Source organism: Rhinolophus hipposideros (genome assembly GCF_964194185.1).
Source record: "Rhinolophus hipposideros genome assembly, chromosome: 16".
NCBI lineage: Eukaryota > Metazoa > Chordata > Mammalia > Chiroptera > Rhinolophidae > Rhinolophus > Rhinolophus hipposideros.
Genome location: NC_138062.1, coordinates 43,207,341 through 43,226,833, shown reverse-complemented (window position 1 = coordinate 43,226,833; position 19,493 = coordinate 43,207,341). Strand labels below are relative to the sequence as shown.

General features: G+C 48.7%; 1 protein-coding gene across 4 annotated transcripts; it reads left to right on the top strand.

The window, feature by feature from the left end:
• Positions 1–945: 945 nt before the first annotated feature.
• Positions 946–13,180, top strand: CHMP7 (charged multivesicular body protein 7). Of its 4 annotated transcripts, none has more exons than XM_081077669.1 (10): positions 946–1,485; positions 3,825–3,996; positions 8,162–8,347; positions 8,485–8,618; positions 9,433–9,481; positions 9,739–9,858; positions 10,151–10,249; positions 10,486–10,546; positions 11,312–11,491; positions 11,726–13,180. In XM_081077669.1, the coding sequence occupies exons 1-10, from the start codon at positions 1,187–1,189 to the stop codon at positions 11,776–11,778; spliced, it is 1,353 nt and encodes a 450-aa protein (XP_080933795.1). In that variant the 5' UTR covers positions 946–1,186; the 3' UTR covers positions 11,779–13,180. The 4 variants fall into 4 exon arrangements, 3 of the variants coding, with proteins under 3 accessions (XP_080933795.1, XP_080933797.1, XP_080933796.1); XM_081077670.1 differs by having other exon boundaries at positions 1,105–1,315; XR_013995207.1 differs by having other exon boundaries at positions 1,091–1,485; positions 9,739–10,249.
• Positions 13,181–19,493: the final 6,313 nt, after the last annotated feature.

Genomic DNA, 19,493 nt, shown 5'->3' with positions numbered 1-19,493 from the left:
ATTATTAGCTCAGGGCGCACAGCCAGTGAGTGGCAGAAGCCAGATTCATATTCACCTGATGATTGATTGTTACCTGGTTCCAATAAACAAGAAAATCCTTTCACCTTTTAAGTCCATCCATTGAAAACAATGCCAGGGGTGGCCACGTGGCTCAGTTGGTTAGGGCGCTGTGCTGGGGGGGGGGGGGGGGAGGAAACACACTGTAGAAGAAAACCCAAAACAATGTATTCGTGAAACACTGGACACGTTCATGACCATTTTAATGCGAATCCTATATGAGCTCTCATTCCAGCAGGATTCTAAGATATTTAGAAGGGCGAGGGTCAAGTTAGGCACCTTTCCGTTTCTGAAGCATTTCTTTCGCATCGCTATCTCGTAGCAAGATATGGAAGTCATTGCACGGGCCCTCAGGGAACCAGGGAAAAGGACACCAAGTGGTCAGTGCTAAACTGCAGTCCAGGAAAGACATGAACAATGCGTCAGGACAGTCGGAGACGGTGTCAACAAAAAGGAGCACTGAGGTGCATCTTAAGGGATAGTCCCACTGAGAAGGAACGGACGGACATTCCGGGGCAGAGGGTGGGGAGTAAGAGGAGGAACTTTCAAAAGTCAGTGTATACACTGTCACGGAGCTTGAGCGGCCCACAGCGGTGTGCACCCGCTACCACAATCGTGGACGGACGCTATCTTGGAAGTTTAAAGGTCCGAAGTGAGAACCGCTCGTCCAGGAGCGGTAAACGGCGAGCCAGGCGGGCGAGCCTAGCGCCCCCTAGCGAGAATGCAGCCCTACGACCTGCGACCACAAGCTGGAGACAGAACCGTTTGCGGCTCCCTGGGGCCAGTCATTCCGGACCGGGCACCGGAGGGCGCGGCGGGCCGGCGCGCACGCGCGGGGCGCTTCTTCCCGCACAAAGACTGCGGAAGCAGAGATCGGCGCACGCGCTCGGAGGCTCTCCGAAAAGAGGCAGCGTCCGCCTCCAGGGGCAGGGAAGGCCGAGCGACGCAGACGCCGTGCGGACGCGCGGGACTTATTTCACGCGCGGGACTTATTTCGCGCGCGGGGTGGCGGTGACGTAATGACAGAGGAGGCGGTGGTCAAGGAACGGAAGCCGGGAAGGAACGAGGAGGGCGGAAGGGGGACCAGGGCCAGGCTTGTGTTCGGATCCTTGGCGGGGCTGGGGTTCTGATGTGGTCCCCAGAGCGGGAGGCCGAGGCCCCGGCCGGGGGAGACTCGGCGGGCCTTCTGCCCCCCGAGTGGGAGGAGGATGAGGAGCGCATGTCCTTCCTGTTCTCTGCCTTCAAAAGGAGTCGCGAGGTGAACAGCACCGACTGGGACAGCAAGATGGGCTTCTGGGCGCCGTTGGTTCTGAGCCACAGCCGCCGCCAGGGGGTGGTGCGCCTCCGTCTGCGGGACTTGCAGGAGGCCTTTCAGCGCAAGGGCAGCGTCCCGCTGGGGCTGGCCACGGTGCTGCAGGACCTGCTGCGGTGAGGGCGGGCCCGGGCGGGCGGGCGGGCGGGGGCGGAGGCTGGGGTCGGGGTGTTGGGAGGGAGCAGGCGATGGGGGGTGGGAGGGCGAGAGCAGGCCGACGAGAGGCGATGCAGTCGGGAAGAGAAGCCAGCCCAGCAGAGGGGACAGTGGCTTGTGTGGATGCACTGGGATCCCGTCAGGGTGTTGTTTCATGGGGCCTTCCGCATTTGAGTTACCCTGGAGCAGAAGGGCTAGGAGATCAGATGTATTGAGCTAAGGAGAGGCGGAGCTCAGAAGACGGCAGGCCTGGAGAAGAGGCCAAGTCCTAGGACTCTGGCCTCCGGCCCCCAGCACAGGCCATGTGTCTGGCCTCTCTCGGCTTGTCCTTGACAGCCTGGAGCACAGGCTGTGAAGGCGGTGAGGGCTTTACTGAGTATATTGATGCGGTGAGAAGGCCCTGCAGGTGCTCCCTGTGCGACAGGTGCAGTGTTTGGGGGCACCCGAGGCAGCCATCACATGGAGAAGATGTTCTCTAACAGATGTACAGAACTTGACTGTGTACAGATACCGTGCACACACCGCTTCATCTGATCCCTCAGCAGTCCAGATGTAGAATTATCCTCAGCAGACAGGAGGACACTGAGCCTCAGAGAGGTGAAATGACTTACTTGGTGTGACACAGCTGGTCAGAGGTAATGCCGGGACTGGACCGTGGTCTTCTGATTCGAAATCAGTTGCACTTCACGTTGTGTATCTCATACCAAGAGCAGCCTAGTTAGCCTGGTGCCTCCCTCAGGGAATGAAACAGAACGACACCTTGGATATGTTGCTTTAGCTTGCTGCTCTTCTGCATTAGAAATTCTCCCTTCTCCCTAGTACCCTTCCACCGGCTGACACTGATGAGACAGGCCATTTCTGACACTTCTCTTTTCTGAGCAAGTGTACTGTGGACACAGTGTTAGTTCATGCCTGAAGTGGGACTCAGGGGACACAGTAGCTGAAGAGGTCCGTAAGGGACAGGAAGAGTCTGGGCTTCCTCATTGCAGCAGGCCCTTCCTCTATGACATCTGATCCAGAGACCTCCGATACAGACCGACCTCGTTTGATTATGCTTCACTTTATTGTGCTTCACAGATACTGCATTTTTTAGAAATTGAAGATTTGTGACAACCTTATGTCAAGCAAGTTTATCAGCACCATTTCCCCAACAGGTTCCGATGATTAGCACTTTTTAGCAATAAAGTATTTTGTAATTAAGGAACGTACATTGTTTTTTTAGATATAATACGATTGCAAGCTTAAAAGACTACAGTATAGTGTAAACATAACTTTTATATGCACTGGGAAACTAAAACATTTGTGCGACACACTTTAATATTCACTTTATTGCGTAGTTCTGGAGCCAAACCCATATCTCGGAGGTATGCCTGTACCTCAATTTCTGCTCTCCTGTGTGCTGGCACTCTACTGATGCTGCCTGGTGTTTGATGGCATCTGGCACCTGAAGAATTTCTGAGGAAGATATGGTCCATGGAAGCAGCATAGCATAGTAATTAACATCTTTGCTTGAGGGCCAAATGGCCTGGGCTCAAATTGTGGCTCTGCCAGGCTGTTGGAAGCAGAGGATATGAAGGAGGGTATCTGAGTATCTTGGTGCCCCGAGAAACTCCTGTAGGTGCTACCTGTGTGACTGGCTAAATTCTGTGACTGTGGACAAATTGTGTGCCCTCTTTTAGCCTCAGTTTGACCAATTATAAAATGGTGATGATAATTGTACCTAGGTGTATGGTGGGGATTGGAAGAGCTATTGCTTGCATAGCCTGTAACATAGGGACTAGCCCATGTAAAGGTAGCTACTTATTACCAGTACCATGAAATGCCTTCTCTCCACCCTAGCTTGGGCATAGCAGAAAATCCTTTCTCTGAATTCTTGGTATTCTTCCTCATGCCTTGCACTTGACAATGATCCGTTCTTGTTATTTTCATTTTATCGTTTTGAGCTCCATTTGTCAAGGAAGTCTCATCATAGACCCTGCAGCCCCCTGTGCCTCTGAATTCCTAGTGGCGACCTTGTGTTGTGGAGCCAAATTATAATTTAGATTTGGCCTCTTTTACCTCCTCAGTCCCTCAGTTTTCTCATTAACTAAAATGCCAAGTGACACCATCTATCTTGCAGAGTTGTGAGGCATACAGCTGGAGCGTAAACAGTGCTGCTCGTAATAACCGGTACAGAGTAGGTGCCTAATGAATGTTTTTGCTGCTGCTGATCAGAATCCTCTTTTGGGATAACGGGGATGTGGGGACTCGAATGGGACATTGTATTATGCCTACTGTATGCCCTTTTCTTTCTTTGCAGTCGAGGGGAACTGCAGCGGGAGTCAGACTTCATGGCCAGTGTAGACAGCAGCTGGATATCCTGGGGGGTCGGAGTCTTCCTGCTGAAGCCTCTCAAGTGGACTCTTTCCAACATGCTAGGGGATAATAAGGTTCCTGCCGAGGAGGTGCTTGTGGCTGTAGAGCTGCTGAAGGTGAGTGATCAGAAGAGAGACAGGTTTGGTGTCATCTGTTGTGACGATAGGCTCCTCCACCTTCCTGTATATCGTTAGAAAAAGGGCATATCTTTTTACATGGTGACATGATACCTGAGTTTACCTGACCTCCCTTATTCTGTCCTTTGTAGCAGTATTTACTTGTTAGTTGCATGTTTACATTTCAAAGGTGATCTTTTGCCTAGGAATTGACCGTTGCTTGTTTTCCTTATTTGTAGGGATTCATGATAAGGTGATGTTTATAAAATGCTCTGCCTTCTGCAGTTTACTGACATGAATTTTTCGGGATTCCTGAGGACCTTGTGACTTTCAGCTTTGCCGTCCCCTGTATCAGCAAACTAGGATCAGATTTCCTCCTCTCTGGCTATCACCCTTTCCAATTCCAGCTTACTGATGGCCTTACGTCCATCAGGAAGCCACCAGGCCCTTGATCCCTTCCTGTTTTTCTGGTCACTCAGCTTCCTCCTGACATGCCTTTCTCACTCAGCCTAGGGTGTGTAAACGATGCCTAACTGCGTCCCTCCTCGGTACTCTCAGCGTCTTTCCAGCTCTCTCTACACCAGAGACACCAGCAAGTATACCGCCGTAGGTCAACCCCACTGTCTCCATCCTTGGTGGAGAAAGTTGCCCTATCACCAAGACTGGGGCCCCTTTCACAGCCCCCAGCTGGAGGTGGGCCCTCAGAGCCACTCCACAGCCCCATTTTCCTGTCCTCTCCCAGCCCTCCACACACCCCTTCCATTCGCTGCCCTCTCTACTGTCTGCAGACACTTCATGGAGAAGGTAGAAATCTCCTGAGTCACCACCTTCAGTTTTCCGTCTTTCCATCCTCAGTTAAACCTCTGAGCCCTTCTTCCTGCCAAGCTCAGAGGCTGAAATGTCTTTCTCCCCTTCCGCATGTCCTCTTGAGTCTGTTCCCTACCCTTCTTGTCCCCTTGGCCCATCAATTAGCTTCTTGATCTGTATATTCCATCTCCCTCTCTTGTGGTGCTCTCTTGCTTCAACTAAACCACTCAACTCCTGTGTGGGCCTTGGGCTCTTGCCTAGTTTCTGCTCTGTCTCTGTCCTTCTCAACCAAGCTTTGTTGTCACCACTTCCTCACCTCCCACCCTCTCTTTAACCCAGTTCAAACCTGTTTCGAAACTTCTGTGGTCAAGGTTATAGTAACGAGAGAGAGAGAGAGAGAGAGAGAGAGAGAGAGAGAGAGAGAGAGAGAGAGAGAGAGAGAGAGGGAGAACGAACAAAGTTGACTGAATACGAGGTAGTGGAAGTGTACTGCAGGCTGTAGTTGTTTTTGAAATTTCCAGACCAAACCCAAGCTCAGGGCCCTTGCATGGCCCCTGGAGGCTTCCCCGTAGCTGGAGCCAGCTCAGAATCCCCATCCCCCACCCCAAGAGAGGCTCCAGTTTCTTCTCACCTCAACAGACCCCCAGCCCTCTCTGCCTCAGACTGAGAAGGAGGTCTCCGGAATCTCCCACTTCTCCCAGCCTCCCGGGATTTTTGACTGAGGAGTATATGTCTGCGTCAGGGGAACACCCCTCTCCACCTCCTCCCCACCTCGATGGTTATTCTCCCACTTAGTGCCCTGACCTCTAGGGCTCAGCCAAGGCTCCACAGAATCTACAGGATAGTCTGGGTGGTTCTCATGTGTTCTCCAACCTGGAGCAAAAGGGGGGCAGATATATTTATCTCCACAGATGTGGTTTTGGACTCACAGTCTTTTGAGAGCAACGGCAGAGATGAGGGTAGGAGTGGAATTATATAGCTCTTCCAAGAACCGACAGTACGTAATGTTTGGCAGCAATGTAGTCTAACCCTATTTAGGTAGAAAAATAAATCTTCTAGCTTTGCAGGGGCATGGTACTGTGAAATATGTACGCAGTTTACATCACAAAACAGACCATGTAACACTTAATCTCATTCAGTGACATCTGCTTTCAAATATATGGTGACTTCACTGTTTTCTCCTGGGATAGCGACTGGTTTACATGTGTGAGACTAACAGGTCTTATCTGGATATCTTATAAAACAGAGAAAGCCTACTTCTAAGGTAAATTGATTTTCCCAAGTCTAGACACAGAAAGCAGCCAGTAACTTTATATTCTATTTGAAAAAATACAGAAAAGGAAAAATTGCCCATAGATTTTGCTGTTTAAAACAATTATACCACAAAATGCAAGTTTTCTTTCTGTGCATCCCATTTTCATCTCTTTAGGTATCTTCCCTTCCCATGTGTGTTTGTGCGTATGTGTGTGTGTGTGTGTGTGTGTGTGTGTGTGTTTACAGCCATTTCTTTTGACCCTGTCCCACACTATTATACTATTCCAATTTATTTATTTTCTTGTTAACATTCAGTACTTCTTTAAAATCTTATTTACTTGTTTACTTACTTATTATCTGTCTCTTCTACCAGAAGGGAGCAGTCCTCCGGGTCCTGGAACCCTGGGAACAGTGTCTGGTACAGAGTCGATCAATAAATATTTGTTGAATAAATAAAGGAATATACATGCATGCATAGTATATATGTATACATATACACTCCACTTTACTATATCATGAGCATGTTTCCTAGCCCCTGCACAGTATAGGTCTACTTCATTCTTTTGGATAGCTACGTAATAATCTATAGATACAGCACAATATATGCAATAGTTAGCACTCAGATGGACAGATAAGTCATTCCAATTACTCTTGTTACAAACAAAATACTTGTCTGATAGCCTTGTGTGTACTTCTGTGTACGTCTACTTTTATTTTTATGGAATTGATTGCTAGAAATGCATATGTTCATTTTGCATTTTAACAGAAATGACCAAAATGACTTTTCAGAAGTTTATACTAATTTACACTTTCGTCAAGACTACGTTGAGGAGTCCAGCCTTGTCAGCAATGGATAAAATCAGTCTTTTCAGTTTTGCCAATCTGATGAACAAAAATGATACTTCCTATTTGCTTTCTGAGCGTCTACTGGCCACATACATATCTCCTTGTATGTATTGCCTATTTATGTTCTTTCCACCGCCAATCCAGTTACTGCCAGCATTATCTTCTAAGTGCTGTGTGAATCCATCCCTATGACTATTGCCCTGTTCAAACCCTCATATCCTCTTGCATAAATGGTCTCCCTGCCTCTAAGCCTAACCTACAGTCCATCCTTTTCCAGTTGTCAGCTAGATATCTGTTCATCTAACCGTTCCCAAACTTCCGTGACTTCCCACCATATGCTGACTGAAGGCCAGCAAAGAAGATAGTCCACTAGGTACAAGAGAGAAGTGCTTCTCCCTCCCTTCCGTCCGCATCCGTCATACTCCATGCCATTGCTCACGATTGCTGTTCTTCCTGAGATGCCTTCCCACCTGCTTCACCTAGAAACTTACTCTTCAGAATTCTGCTCTGGAAACCTTTTGTTTCAAGACAAGCTCTGACATCCTGGGTATCCCTTCCCTGTATTTTTATAGTGTTCTTTGCCTACCTCTGTAAATATTTATTTGCAGAAGACTGAGAGAATAATTTCCATGTAGGAGGAACACAGAGGCTTTGTTCCTTGGAACCTTTATGTCTTAGACTTCTCACAAAACTCTATTGCACCTGTTTGTCACATACTTTTCTCCTGAGATGCTTTATAGACTCAGGAATGTTCTCGTTTGCAGTATTGCCACTTGGCATAAAAAATGGAGAGACCCGGAAGGGAAGGGAATTTCGATGTCATTTCATCCACCTTCAGTTTGTGGAATGCTGAGCACCAGTAAGACTGACTGGTCCAGGGTCGCACATGCTGGGCAGAAAACCTGCTCCAGCTCTCGTCCGTGACCATTCCACACAGCACACCGCCTCATTCTTCCCTTGGGGAGCCCTGGGCCAGGGAGAGCCGTAAACATCGTAGTAAAATCCCAGATGGAAGTGCAGACACAGAGCTGGCTCCCAGTATATCAGGCACGTCCTTTCATCCATATCCATCACACTGTCCTCCAAGCTTTCAAAACCCCAAATCCTTTTTCTTTTCCAAAGCTGCCACTTTAGGGAAAACATGGTCGGTGTCCCCTGCTCCTGCCGGTGTGACGATGGTTTGGAAGCACAGGGTCAGGGCTCACTGGATCTGTGTGCGGCAGTCAGGGCCTGTGAGCATGTTTTGCCTTCCCTGCAGGAGAAGGCTGAGGAGGTGTATCGTCTGTATCAGAACTCCCCTCTGTCCTCCCACCCTGTGGTGGCCCTGTCGGAGCTGAGCACCCTCTGTGCAGGCTCCTGTCCAGACGAGAGGACCTTCTACTTGGTGTTGCTGCAGCTACAGAAGGAGAAGAGAGTCACAGTGCTCGAGCAGAACGGGGAGAAGGTACACGCATCCAGCCCTTCACTCCCCGACTCCCCGATGACTCACTAAGCATTTCCTGACGTGCCTGCCAGCATGCCTGCCTGGGGATGTCTCAGCACTTGTGGCAGGGGCAGCAGTAATTTGTCCCTGTCCCTCAGATTGTGAAGTTTGCCCGCGGGCCGCATGCCAAGGTCTCCCCTGTCAACGACGTAGATGTTGGGGTGTACCAGCTCATGCAGAGTGAACAGCTGCTCTCACGCAAAGTGGAGTCCTTATCCCAGGAAGCAGAGAGGTAACCCCCCCGAGCTGAACGCCCCTCGACCCCACCCTGGCTGGCCCTCAGAGCTGGCCAAGCATTGGTGTCCGTAGGTTCTTTAAAAATAAAAAAGGTTATTATTTTTTTACTAATTACAGAATTAGTAACTGCTCAATATAGTCATTATGGAAAGCACAGAGTATCACAAAGGAGAAAATACGGATTTTAATTCCTCCAGAGAGTATGACTGTTAACATTCTGTTTACACTCTTCCATGCCAGTACCCATTGAACCAGTGTTTACTAAGCGAGGCCTTGTTTTGGGGACTTGGGGATACAGTAGTGAACAAGATACGTCTCTGCCTTCCGGAGGTCTCTGAGACTCCCGCCCTTCCCCTTGCGTGACCTTACCAGTTGTCCCTGCCACAGGCACATGAAGACTTCTCTGAAAAGTAGAATATTAGGCACTGAATTAAAGTGTGCATGTTTGCAGTGGAAGAAACCCAAGGAATACGTCCAGTCATTGTTGGTGTTAAGAATTGATTCCTGATCTCCTGGCTCCCAAAGTGGGAATCTGTTTTCAAGGTGCCTTGTTGGCATGCTCTCTCTACCTGTGGGTTAAACTTAGTTTGTCTTTCCCACGTGCAGGTGCTCAAACTTGTGTGCGTATCTAAATGTGCTGCAAGAGTGACCGTGGGCTGTTAGGCATCCTTTGTCCCGCCATTGGGTGGAGTGGATTTGATCTTGAGATCTGAAAGTACCTCACCTGAGTGCTACTCTTGGGGACTCTTCAGGACCCTACCATCCCCTCCTATGGCACCATCATCTCGATCTGCCTCTTTGTTTCATAGGTGTAAAGAGGAAGCCCGCCGGGCATGCCGAGCAGGGAAGAAACAGCTGGTGAGTTTTCTCCTTCCCCTCTAGCAGTGTGCCTGGGTCCTCCCTGGCCCGGCAGGGAGAGGTACCCCAATAGTTCAGAAAGGAACTTGGGGCTTGAGGGGAACAGTGTGCGGGTGTCCCAGGCACCACGGCTCATTTTATAAATGAGAGGGAAGAAGGTCTGGAATGGTCTGGTCTGAGCCTCTGGGAAAGGCTACCGTTCTCCGGCCCTTTGGCCTGCCCAGTCTGACCCTGACCAAGTCTCCATGCCCCTCTAGGCACTGAGGTCTCTCAAGGCCAAACAGCGGACGGAAAAGCGCATCGAGGCCCTGCATGCCAAGCTGGACACCGTTCAAGGCATCCTGGACCGGATCTATGCCTCCCAGACAGACCAGATGGTAGCCACTGCCCCTGCGCTCCAGAGCTCGGCCGGCCTCCTGCAGCTGCTCCTCGTCCCCTCCACTGTGGCGCTGCTATTTGGAGGAGGCCCGGGTTCTTTCAGGATATGGTTGGGATTGCCTTTGCCTCTTCTGTTGGGAAGTTTTGGCCTCAGTGCATATGGGGTGCATCAAGTGTGGGTGAAGGAAAAACAAAAACAAAAACCCAAAGCTGTCTTTTGGAGACGAAACAATAGTATATGTATTTTGCCTGAGTGTCCTTCATTGGCACTGACAGCTGCTTTCTCTTTAGGTTTTCAATGCCTATCAGGCTGGGGTAGGAGCCCTGAAACTCTCCATGAAGGACGTCACAGTGGAGAAGGCAGAGAGCCTTGTAGACCAGATCCAAGAGGTACGGGAGGGGCTGGGGAGGAAGGGACACTCCAGAAGGACATTACTGAGAACAGATGGGACTTCATTGCATTTCCTCTTTGCCCAACCTTGACTCTTTGCCTTGTGAACTTGAGGAAGCATTCCTTGATTCTCATGGGGCAGTGTTACTTTATAACCTTGAACATTGAGACCCAAAGACTGAGGTCCTCAGAGACCCCGCTCAGAGTTCAAGGCCTTGTACTTCTCCCCTTACAGCTGTGTGACACCCAGGATGAAGTTTCTCAGACTCTGGCTGGCGGGGTGACCAATGGCTTAGGTGAGTTACAGATGATCCCTTCCTTCTTTCCTTCCTTCCTTCGTTCCTTCCTTCATTCCTTGCTTCCTTCCTTCCTTCGAGGACTTCACTTCCATGTGCTGTGGTAGGTTTGGTCATGGATCTGACTTTCTTGGTGCAGGCAGGACTCCCCCCCCCGCTCTGCCTGGGGCTTATCCACAGGAGTAGTTGGAGGACTTGTCATTTCCTCCTTGACAGTCTGTACTAATGACCCCTCTGTGCTCCAGTGTTCCTTGCTGATTAGGCTTCTGACCCGAAGATGCTTCTTCAAGGGTAAGAGGGAGCAAGGTCAGTCTCATGCGGTTAGCACAATATACCTCCTCGATGACTTAGCTCTGTGTATGGAAGAAGAATATTTGCTTGAAGATGTCTTCTGCCTCCCAATGCACAGGATCTTTTTTTTCTTTTACTTATTTATTTTTACCAGTTTCAGGTGTACAATACAAGATAATGAACAGACATTTACACCCCTCACAAAGTGATAACCCCCCCAAGTCTACTACCCCTCTGACACCGTACATAGTTATTACAATACCATTGATTATATTCCCTGTGCTGTTACTTTAGTTATATTTGACATTCAATATTATATGAGTTTCAGGTATACAGCACATCATATGATTCTTTTTAACCTGCAAGGAGGCCTGAACATCTTTTGTAAAGCTGAGCCGAGTTTTGCTTCAAAGCCCTTGACTCATAAATGCAACTCCTCCCTGAACGTAATGTGTCCTGACATTGTCTTTCTAGATTTTGACAGTGAGGAACTGGAGAAGGAATTGGACATCCTTCTTCAGGATACCACCAAAGAACCCTTGGATCTGCCTGACAACCCCCAGGAGACGTTTTATACCAACAGTGTGCCTAACCCTAGGATCTCGGATGCTGAACTTGAAGCCGAACTTGAGAAACTGTCCTTATCAGAGGGAGGTACGGAGCTGTATTCCGAGGGTTGCTGGTGGGCACGGGGCCCTCTGTCTGATAGCAGCCACAGAGGATTGATGAGTCCCAGCCCAGTTCCTCAATTTGCCAGGGAACCAGAGCCCCGTGAGGGAGCGGCGGGCCGTCATTGATTTATATGAAGACTCAATCCCTTAGACACGGGGATGATTTCTGTCTCACAGATCTGCCTGGTATAGTATCCTTCATGTTTTCTCTTTGCAGGTTTGGTCCCAAGCAGTAAATCTCCAAAAAGGCAATTGGAACCGACTCTCTAAAGCCATTGTAGGACCCTCACGTGAAGGACCCTCATGTAAAAGAGAGACCAGGCTTGTATGTGTGTACATAGTTATTTAAATGAAAAACTCTCAGAATTGGTTGGGAAGAGGAGGAAGGAGAACCACACTGATTTATCCTGAAGCTACCACTTACTACAGGACAGATACAGTTTCTGGAAGCGTGCTGCAAAGGCTTGCTCCCAGCTGGTATCATGGACCTGCCTTCTCATCTTTCTAGTGCCACAATTTATACAGTTCTGGGTTTGACCTGTCGTCTCTCATAGCCTGCAGTTCTTGCCATTGGCTCAGTTAGGTTTGTCTTCACCCACCAGCTTTGTTCCCGCCAATGAAGGCGAAAGATTTGCGGCTTTCCTAAATCAAAATCAGTCCTCTTTCCTCCCCACCCCGCACTGTTTCTTAGAGGAATGTATTGTCTGTAAGGTCAGTTAAACTTGTTCCAGTCCCATTCTATTTTCATTGGTAATGAGAAGAATGAGAATCAAACAGCTGCCACTTTATGGAGAAACAAACATTGTAAAGGATTTTTTTCTCTAGGGTCGTTTGTCACGTTCTCCGGGTGTTCAGCAAGAGAGGTCACCCGAGTGGCTCAGAGTCACACATTTGGAGAGGGGGCTCCTGTGGGTGGTGAATGTTCCTGCCTCTTCTCTCTTACGCAGAAGATCTGACTGGAGCAAGTGTTGTCGTTGGACTTTGGAACTTGGCGGGGAGGAGCCCAGGTGACAGCAGGGCCCCAAGTGTCCAATCCCTCCCACGTGCTTTTTTAAAGAGGCAGCATCTTTGCCTTGCCCCATCATGGAATCACGTAAATGTAACTTGATTTATATCAGAACAAGCCACACAACAACACACCTCCCCTTCTTGAGCCTGGCACACAACAACAGGTTCTTAGGATTTCAGAGCATTTGCTTCGTGCCCACTGCTCAGGGCGGGGGATCTGAGCCAGGCTGGGCACCAGAGGCAGAAGCCCGAAGCCTTCTGCCGATCTGCGTCTTCCCAGTCCAGCTCTCACCTGTCCCTGCCTCCTCAAGCCCCATCGTCCCACTTCCTTTCATGAATGCGGGAGGGTGGTGCAGGGGGACACACAGGAGAGGGTCTGAATGCTGTGGCAGCAAGAAGAAGAGAAGATGACAGCCACACTGCCACTCTGCTGCCACAGTGCAAGTGCTTCTGCCTGGAGCCTTTTTCTGGCCCTCCAGCTGAGGTGACCATGGAGCAGAGGGGAAGAATTTGCCCCAGGCCAGCAGCACGAAATCAATCACCTTTCAACAAATCTCTCTCCCAGTCGACCTTGGTAAACTGAAATATTGGGGGTGAAGAGAAACAATCACTATTTTTTCTTTTTTATCTGGTAAATAATTAAAAATAAAAACCCTGAGTACTTGCCCTTGTCTCTTCTTTAGGTTGTCTAGTTTCTTGTTCCTTCATGCCTCCCCACCTCCACCTCCAACATTTACACCTTGGTGCTTTCAAAAGCGCCGAGCCGCAGTGAAAGCTGGTCAGTCTCACTGATGGCTCTCACACTGAGCACTGTTCTGGGGGAGCCCCGTCCTTTGGGTGGCCTTGGTTTCAGGAGTGTGCCACCATTTCCTTTTCCTTTGCCTGTTTGTTTAAGTGACCCAGTTTCCTCTGCCCATGTCACCATGCTGTATTTTAGTCTGGCATCAATACTTAACTCAGGGCCTGCTACGTGCTTGGTGTTTGTCCTGCCCTGGGGTGGGGAGTGGGGCCGGGCTTTGAGGCTGAGTGCAGGGCTACGACCAGGCTGGAAGATCTGCCAGGGCGCGGTTCACAGCACTAGGCTTAAGTCCGCAGCTGAACCAACCAGGAAAAGGCATTGGGAGCGAGGCCCTGAGCAGTAACAGTTTGAACAGAGAGGAGTGAGGACAGGTTCTCAGGGAGGCAGGCTGTAGGAAACACCCCCAACCTCCATCAGCCATACCCCCACCATACACCCCCCCACCCCCGCTGAAAGCAAGGGACCTGCACTTGATGAGCCTCTTACCTGGCCTCATGTTACTCTTGCCCTCACGGACCTGAGCTGCTGAGGACCTGGTTTAAATGTCTTGGCCTAGTTCTTTGCTGTGCAGCAGGAAATTGAAAGATGTTGAGTCTGGGATGGATCAGTGGAAAATGAGCCACTGTCGTGGTGGCTATGTTTTCAGCATGGGATTCCCTTGGAGAACCTGAGTCTTAAAACAGGAATCTCCTCTTGAAGGAATAGACTTGATTTATTACAGGAGCTGGTAAGTTTTCTTATATGTGGAGAGAGATCCGGTCCAGATGAACCAGGTGCAGCCTTTTGGAAACAAGTATTCTGTGGTGCGAGCACAATGCAGTATATAGATGACGTAGTACAGAAATGTACACTTGAAACCGATATAATTTTACTGACCAATGTCATCCCAATAAATTAAGATTTTAAAAACTAACCATATGAACTAGAAAAAGAAATAGAAATATCCTGTGGTAAGGAAGTTCGGAGAATAAACACTTCAAGTTGGGGGGCTCAGAGATGGTTCCATTGAGAGATGACATCCAAGCTCTCATGTCCCTTGACTCTTTCCTTCAGAACCTTGAAAAGCAATCTACAAATCAAAACATCATCTCTGCGTGATTCCGCTGAGATCAAGCAGGGAGATAATGTCCTGACTGGGAATCAGGAAGTGTGATTCCAGGTCTCACCACAGCCACTCTGCTGGTTATATGCCTTTGGAGACACAGGCCCTTCATTTCCCATCTGCGAGATGACTCCAGGAGTTCTGATTGTCTTAGTGACCCGCTGTGTGGTCCACTTCTCCCTTTGAATCCCTGCTGTCTCGTGACGAGACAGTGCCACAGCAATGCCAAGCCTGGAAAAGTGGCTGGAAAGTCCCCAGTCACTGCTGGCTGGGGGACAGTGATGTGGTGGGGAAAGCAGGTGTGGGGAGAGGGGAAAGGGGGCATTTGGGGAGGTGGGAGGAAGGGGAGAGGGCGCAGCCTCAGAACCTCCTGGGTCTCCCTGAAAGGAGGTCTTAGCCAGAGCCCTGGGACCTGGGTGGGCTCTGAGCCAGACACCTGCTGGGAGAGGATGGGTAAGGGTTAAACTGCAGCCATTTATCACTGCCTGCCTAGAGGGCAGAGTCCAAGGTTGGGCAGACCCCACCCCTCCCACCCCAAGATGTCTAGATATTCTGGTTCAATCTGCAGGAAATGTAATCAAGGTAATCCAGAAAGAGAAAACCACCAAAGCTGTTCAGAAAGATGAGACCACGGAGGTTGCCGCTGACTGATGAGGAACCCAAGTGACGCTTGCTTTGAGGTTCATGAGGGACCTTGGCAACTCTTTTCTTTTGAAGCGTTTCACTGTTTCATCTCATTTTTACTCAAGTTGCAGTTACTCCTGAGGGAAAGTGTGGTTCTGTGCATAAACAATATGCGGTCGCAGACGCTTGAACATGAGAATTGGAAGGAGCCTCAGCAGGTGCCGAGCGATCAGTCCCAGATGAAACAGGGGCAGATACTGCGGTTTTGAAACAGAAATATCTATTTCACAGGTGAGGACACTGAAGCCGAAGTGACTTGCCCCAAGTCACAGAACTCGCAAGAGAACTTAGGTTTGTTGATTTCCAGTTATGTATTCTGTTACCCCAGGCTCTTCTTCTTCACACGGACTCTCAAAAACCACGTAACTCCAAAAGGACTTCTTGTGGTTGGTGGTCAGTGGTTGGTGGTTGGGGGTTGGTGGGCGAGCGGTGGGTGGTTGATGTGTGTCACTGCTTTGAGTTGGCAGATAGCTTCCTGAGGGCAGTAAGTACACAGACTATGGATTGAAAATTACCTCTCTACTAGCTGGCCAGTTTCCAGTTTTCAGGGAAACCAAGGACGGTCTTCACACTGTTCCTTTGCTGACATGCACCATGGAGGTAACTTTTTTGACTTGCAGCAAACACACCAATTGTGAAGGAGGAAAAACACAGCTGTGGATTGCGCAGCACTTCCTGAAAGAGCCAGATTTAGGACCCTCGTGAGATGACCAATACTGTGCTGAGGTGACATGGTACCCCCAAAGCACATCCTGAACTGCGTTGGGGATCAAACCTCAGCTAGTGGATTTCTAGCCCTCTGCATGGTATAATGAATGTTGGCTGACTTACTGGAGTATCGCATAACGAATTCTCCCAGGATAACAGAAACATATTTAGATTATACACATTGGAAGAGAATTCAGCTATTGAAAATACCATGCTGGAGTTCTCAACCCAGGAAAATTAAAAATCAACAAATCCAAGCAGTGTGCCTATCACGTGTGAGCTAACAAATCAGTAGAGGAAAGAAGGAAGTTTGAAATAGGGTCTCGGCCCTCCAGGAACTTAAAGTCAGAGGAAGGGGTCTTAGATTGGAGCTGCTACAGCAAAAGGCCATAGACTGGGTTGCTTTAAACAACAGAAATGTATTTCTCACAATTCTGAAGGTTGGAAGTCTGAGGTCAGAGTGCCAGCCTGGTTGGGTTCTGGTGAGGGCTGGCCCTCTTCTGGGTTGCAAATGGTCCCCTTCTCATATCCTCACATGGTGGAAAAAGAGCAAGGGAACTCTCTGGAGCCTCTTTTATAAGGGCACTAATCCCATTCATGAGGGCCACACCCTCGTGGCCTGATTACCCCCGAAGGCCTCACTTCTTAATACTACTATATTGGGAGTCAGGATTCCAACATCTGAATTTTGAGGGGATACAAACATTCAGATCATAACAAAGGGTATTTTCAAGATATTAGCACAATGAAAGACTAGCACAGCACTAAGCATTTGCAGAGCAGGGGCTGATGGATTAGGAACAAAATGCCCAATTTTAGATTCTAGCTCTTATTTTAGTGCAAGAACTACAGAAATGAACAATAGCTAACATTTATTGGGTGCTTACTGTCTGCAGGCTACTATGTGTTGCAGGTTAGGTTCTCCAGAAGCAGACCTGGAGACAGAGTTTGGGGTATCAGGGATCGCCACCTATGAAGGGAGAGGAGAAGAAACAGGACTAGAGAGAGGAAGAAGTCAATCTACGACGCAGGCCCCCAAAGCTCTTGGCCATTCTGGCAGAGAATTCCAGTGTGAGTATTGTCCATTAGTGTCCATGTCAGGCAGAAAAGGCCAGGCCTTTATCCATTGCCACCCTTCTCCCTTGGTCATCAGATAGCCCTGGAAAGGGGGGAACCTCAGCTGGGGTGGCTCTCTGAAGCTAGGCAGCAAATCCTTGAAGGGAGGCTTGGGCAGTACATCTCCATGACTTCCATGCTGCGTGCTAAGCTCTTTGAAGGTATTTTATCTTTCCAATGAGATGAGTACTATCATTTCACAAATGAGTTAACGGGGGCTTAGAAATGGTACTAATTTGGCCATTGTTACCAGTGGATGATTCTGATATTATTTATAATAAATCTATATTTGGTCTTCACCCCCGTCGCTGGCACAGAGTTCCTAAAACCCTTGGAATTTCCTAAGTGATGAGAACAGTAAAGGTGTCTTGAAACATATTATTTACAATTGCCCAATATTGGCCCAATAGCAATATCTTCAACTCCAGATCTATGGATTAGAGACTATTCATTTTGAAAACTATGCATAGAATATTTACAAAAGTTGGCCATGTAGTAGGGCACAAAACAAGTCTCAACAAATACAAAAAGACTGGTACCATATCGTTCATATTTTCTGAACATGACGCAACTAAGTTAGAAACTTTTTATAGTGGGATAACTTAAACAAAACAGACACTTGGGCATTATAAAAACACTTCTAAATAACTCAGCATCAGAGAACAAACTATATTGGAAATGAGAAACTACGGAGCCACACAAGCTCCTTGCTGAACCTGCACCCCCAGGAATGCACCCCCCATCAGCATCTTTGTCCACAATGCTTTTTCTGCATATTAAAATTCATACTGTGGAGCTAAAGGGATACTTAGGGGGAATTTATATCTTTACATGCTGTTATTGGAAAAGGAGAAGAAGAGAAAAATATTGAACATCAATGAGCCGTTAAAAACCTTAGCAAACCTACTAGCAAAGCATCTTTTAAAAAATTCCTCAGTTATCAGATTTGGGTATTCCTCCTTTTCCAGGAGTGGTTTCATATAAGAAAATTTCCTGACATCATTTACCACCGAGCCACCAGATACGGCTATGCAGGTTGTCACAGGCTGAGCTGCCCGGTGTCAAGGTGGTTAAGACAAGGAGTCAAACCTACTGCGACTAGCAACAGGCTACACAAGAAAGGGTGCCGGCTCCCCAGTGTTCCATTTCCCCCCATCCTCGTGGTGACTCAGTGAAGTAGGGAAGGGAATTGTCTCTGCCCAGGGAGCCCTGAATAAAAGGCTCCTGCTGTTTTTGGACCTGAGGGCCAGAGGTAGGAAAGGGAAGGGCTACATGCAGAGGCGTCTGAGCAGGGTCTAGCTGACCTCTCTCCTCCCCAATGGAGGGCCCTAGGCTAGAAATGCAGAAATTACCGATATGTGTAAGACATGGCCAGTGGAGGGGGACCATGGGTACTTGATGGCAACTCCCTCGAGACTGCAATGCACAGGCTGTGCACCAAACATCCTGTGAGGAGGGCAGCTTTCCCCCTCAGCGCTGCCAGGCAAAGCCTTTGTAATTGCCTATGGTCAAGCCTGAAAGATCACACGTAGGATTTTGGCCTGGAGTCAGGCTCCTCACAGGGCGTAACCAATAGGTGGGCATCTTGCTGAAGGGTTGAATGGGGCTGAAATTCAGTTCAAGCTTTACTAGCATGGAGCTGTGTCTATCTGGAGGAAGGAACACCCTTTTCTCATTCACAAAAAGGTGCCATATGGGCTACTGACGGCCCTGCCCACATTAACAGATTAAACCATAGTATCTTACAAAGTCTTCAACAGATTCAGAAGAGACATGTGATAAAATTCAACACTCATTTATGATTTAATAAAACTAATAAACTAGGACTACATGGATATTTCATAACCTAATAAAGTGTGTCTCTGTGTCCAAATGTTCTCTTTTTAAAAGGGCACCAGCCAGATTGGATTAGGGCCCACTCTACTGACTTCATTTTAACTTAATCCCTGTTTTAAAGGCCCTCTCTCTAAATAGTCACATTCTGAGGTCTTGGGGGTTAAGGTTTCAATGTTTGGAGGAATACTACATAGCCCATAACAGAGGGTTTCACTACGTATAGAGATAGAAGGAGGTGACAGTGGAGGCCAGTTTCCAGATGTACATTTGTCATTCAGGGTCTCTGGTCCCCCTCCCTGCATAAGAACGCAGGACCTGGTGAGGCCAAAAAGGAACACCCACGAGGAATAGATAGGGGAGTCATACCACTATGATCTCGCTGGTGGCTGGGTTGGAGACACAGGAAACAGGCTCCACACCATCTGCAACCTGCCGTCCGCTTCTCTGCCAACCAACCAACCCCACTTGCTAGCTGTAATCCGCCATACTAACTGCAATCTACACTGGTTAGCTCAGCCCCCACCCGCTGCTAACGTAGCCCCAGCAGTTATATTAGTGGCCAATGGCTCACTGGTTACAGCTGACGGCCAGCTAGCCACAGCTGATGGCCATCCTATCACACTTCATGGCCATTTGCTACCCGAGCCAGTACCTTTCCACAAGAGGCCGAGAGCCTGGAAACTGCACCTCTGGCTCTGTCCCCATAACATTGGAGATGGACCCAACAGGTTC